This window comes from Poecilia reticulata, unplaced genomic scaffold, assembly GCF_000633615.1.
Source record: "Poecilia reticulata strain Guanapo unplaced genomic scaffold, Guppy_female_1.0+MT scaffold_308, whole genome shotgun sequence".
In the NCBI taxonomy this organism is placed as follows: Eukaryota; Metazoa; Chordata; class Actinopteri; order Cyprinodontiformes; family Poeciliidae; genus Poecilia; species Poecilia reticulata.
The window spans coordinates 15,199-17,784 of record NW_007615083.1 but is presented as its reverse complement, the minus strand read 5'-3'; the positions used below and the strand labels follow the sequence as shown (position 1 = coordinate 17,784).

Genomic DNA, 2,586 nt, shown 5'->3' with positions numbered 1-2,586 from the left:
AGGAGGAGGAGGAGGAGGAGGAGGAGGAGGAGGAGGAGGGACCTGCAGCTGCCATGTTTACGGCAGTAAAGATGGCAGCTGGAAAATTCATAGTCTGGCTGCATTAAACATCTGGAGTGTGACGACTGGACTCTGGGACCAGTCCAGTCTGGGGGTCTGGGACCAGTACGGTCTGGGACCAGTCTGATCTGGGACCAGTCCAGTCTGGGGGTCTGGGACCAGTCTGATCTGGGGGTCTGGGACCAGTACGGTCTGGGGGTCTGGGACCAGTACGGTCTGGGGGTCTGGGACCAGTACGGTCTGGGACCAGTCTGATCTGGGACCAGTCCGGTCTGGGACCAGTCCAGTCTGGGGGTCTGGGACCAGTACGGTCTGGGACCAGTCTGATCTGGGACCAGTCCGTTCCCAGCAAGTGTTCCCCAGGGTTCAGTCCTTGGACTATTTAGCATCTATTAGCTCAGGATACGGTAAATAATCAGATCAGTTACCATGACGACCCTCCAGGTCCTGATTCTGGTCCAGGTCCTGGTCCWGGTCCTTGTTCTGGTTCTGGTCCGGTCCGGTTCTGCAGAGTAACTGTGGTTCTCCTGTTGCAGGACCTGGGTGCGGTCAGCCCCCCTCAGAGGAACTGGAAAGGCATCGCCATCGCTCTACTGGTCATACTGGTGGTCTGCTCCCTCATCACCATGTCCGTCATCCTGCTCAGCCCAGGTAACAGCAGGTTCTGACCCGGTTCTGACTCGGTTCTGACCCGGTGTTCTGTCTGTGCTGCTTGCGTTGCCTCACGTTCTGCTGACCCGGCAGATTTCTGGTCCTGCCTGTGGTTCCGTTTGGCCTGTTTTTGTCGTGGCGGATCGGTAAGCTTTACTTCTTTTATTTCATCTGCACTGTAAAACATTTCAGTCAAACTGTTTCCATGTGTAACAGGTTCTGTCGTTTCAGGGACCAGCGCCGGRCGCYGGACGCCTAGTGGACAACAACTGCTATGCAGCATAAAGTGGTGAACAGGAAGGCTGCTGCTGAGCAGGACCCGGGACCAGAACCAGGACAGAACCAGGACCACCAGGGTGAACAGGAAGGCTGCTGCTGAGCTGGAACTGGGACCTGGACCTGGACCGGGACCAGAACCAGAACCAGAACCAGAACCAGAACCAGGACCTGGACCTGGACCACCAGGGTGAACAGGAAGGCTGCTGCTGAGCTGGAACCGGGACCTGGACCAGGACCAGAACCAGGACAGAACCAGGACCACCAGGGTGAACAGGAAGGCTGCTGCTGAGCTGGAACCGGGACCTGGACCTGGACCTGGACCAGGACCAGAACCAGGACCAGGACCACCAGGGTGAACAGGAAGGCTGCTGCTGAGCTGGAACCTGGACCTGGACCAGGACCAGAACCAGGACCAGGACCACCAGGGTGAACAGGAAGGCTGCTGCTGAGCTGGAACCGGGACCGGAACCGGAACCTGGACCGGGACCGGAACCGGGACCAGGACCTGGACCACCAGGGTGAACAGGAAGGCTGCTGCTGAGCTGGAACCGGGACCGGAACCGGAACCTGGACCAGTACCGGAACCGGGACCAGGACCAGGACCAGGACCACCAGGGTGAACAAGAAGGCTGCTGCTGAGCAGGAACCGGGACCTGGACCAGGACCAGAACCAGAACCATCAGGGTTCACCTGGTCGGGATGAACGGAGGGGGGCAAAGAGACTCGTTACTTGTTCTGCTGGGCACCAGGTGGAGGCGCCGTTCGCAGTGAGCAGCACTGCTGGCGGTGAAGACAGCTGATCTGGGGCGGTTCCTGGCCTGGAGGAGAGGAGAGTTAGGGGTCGGGGGTCAGTCGGCCCTTAAAGCCAGAGGTAACCCACCTGCCACCAGCCAAAGGGGGACCAGTTCATCTGTCCTGGGAAAGCATCCCGAACCAGAGGGGCGTCACGAACCAGCGGGGCGTCCTGCTTTTGGACCCCACAGGCGATGCTGTCATCAGACCGGGAGCTCAACGTCTTTAAAAACCTCCACTGTCCTCCCTGTAGCAGGACGGGCTCCTCCCTGACTGGTGTTCCTGCTGTGGAGGGATTCAGGCCGATCCAGGATAACGGTCCGTTTGGGTCGCAGCGGTTCTGGAGGAGAAACCTGGCGCTCAGTGGTTGCCATGTCGAGTCCCTCTTGAAACATTTCAGATCCTTAAACACAAGTAAAGCTTTACCTTTCTGATCAAAGTTACCGACTCTTGTTCATTATTCTCTGCAGCAGACGACGTTTCAGCATTAATGCACAGAAGAGTTTGAATGATAATGTTTTATGTTTTATTCTTACAAACACCTCTGCAACTAAAATGTTTTTAATAGGTAGGATATGCTAATAATTAGTGCCAGCTTTTCATTTTAAAGGGGTAGGATATTCAGATGAAGGAAGTGATCTTCTTGTGGTTTCGTCATAAATTGTTCTGATGCKAAGCTAAYCGTAACTCCTAAGCTTCCACTTCAGTCAAGATATCCATCCATCCATCCATCCATCCATCCATCCATCCATCCATCCATCCATCCATCCATCCATCCATCCATCCATCCATCCATCCATCCAT

The 2,586-nt window shown here is 56.0% G+C and overlaps 2 protein-coding genes across 3 annotated transcripts in view; one reads left to right on the top strand and one right to left on the bottom strand.

Annotated features, from left to right (window-relative positions):
* Positions 1 to 315, top strand: part of LOC103460841 (actin-related protein 3-like) — a gene marked incomplete at its 5' end in the record, with an annotated part of 26,707 nt that extends 26,392 nt beyond the window's left edge. Inside the window, 2 exons of the mRNA XM_017303501.1 lie at positions 3 to 65; positions 118 to 315. Of these exons, the coding sequence (XP_017158990.1) occupies positions 3 to 65; positions 118 to 315 (261 nt within the window). The remainder of the gene's footprint in view (positions 1 to 2; positions 66 to 117) is intronic.
* Positions 316 to 947: 632 nt separating this feature from the next.
* On the bottom strand, positions 948 to 1,675 carry LOC108166016 (uncharacterized). 2 transcript variants are annotated; one of them, XM_017303498.1, is made up of 2 exons: positions 1,227 to 1,675; positions 948 to 1,158 (listed from the first exon to the last, which is right to left on the bottom strand). In XM_017303498.1, exons 1-2 carry the CDS (start codon positions 1,668 to 1,670, stop codon positions 967 to 969), a joined length of 636 nt encoding a protein of 211 aa, XP_017158987.1. In that variant the 5' UTR covers positions 1,671 to 1,675; the 3' UTR covers positions 948 to 966. The 2 variants fall into 2 exon arrangements, with proteins under 2 accessions (XP_017158987.1, XP_017158988.1); XM_017303499.1 differs by having other exon boundaries at positions 948 to 1,305; positions 1,380 to 1,675.
* Between the last annotated feature and the right edge of the window lie 911 nt (positions 1,676 to 2,586).

What these genes read in the sequence shown, in the direction of transcription:
- LOC108166016 (XM_017303498.1), bottom strand. Translation starts at nt 1,670, where the DNA reads ATGGTTCTGGTTCTGGTCCTGGTCCAGGTCCCGGTTCCTGCTCAGCAG. An exon ending in CTGGTTCTGTCCTGGTTCTG is followed by an intron (nt 1,159 to 1,226) that starts GTCCTGGTCCAG and finishes GTCCAGGTCCAG; the next exon opens with GTCCTGGTTCTGGTTCTGGT.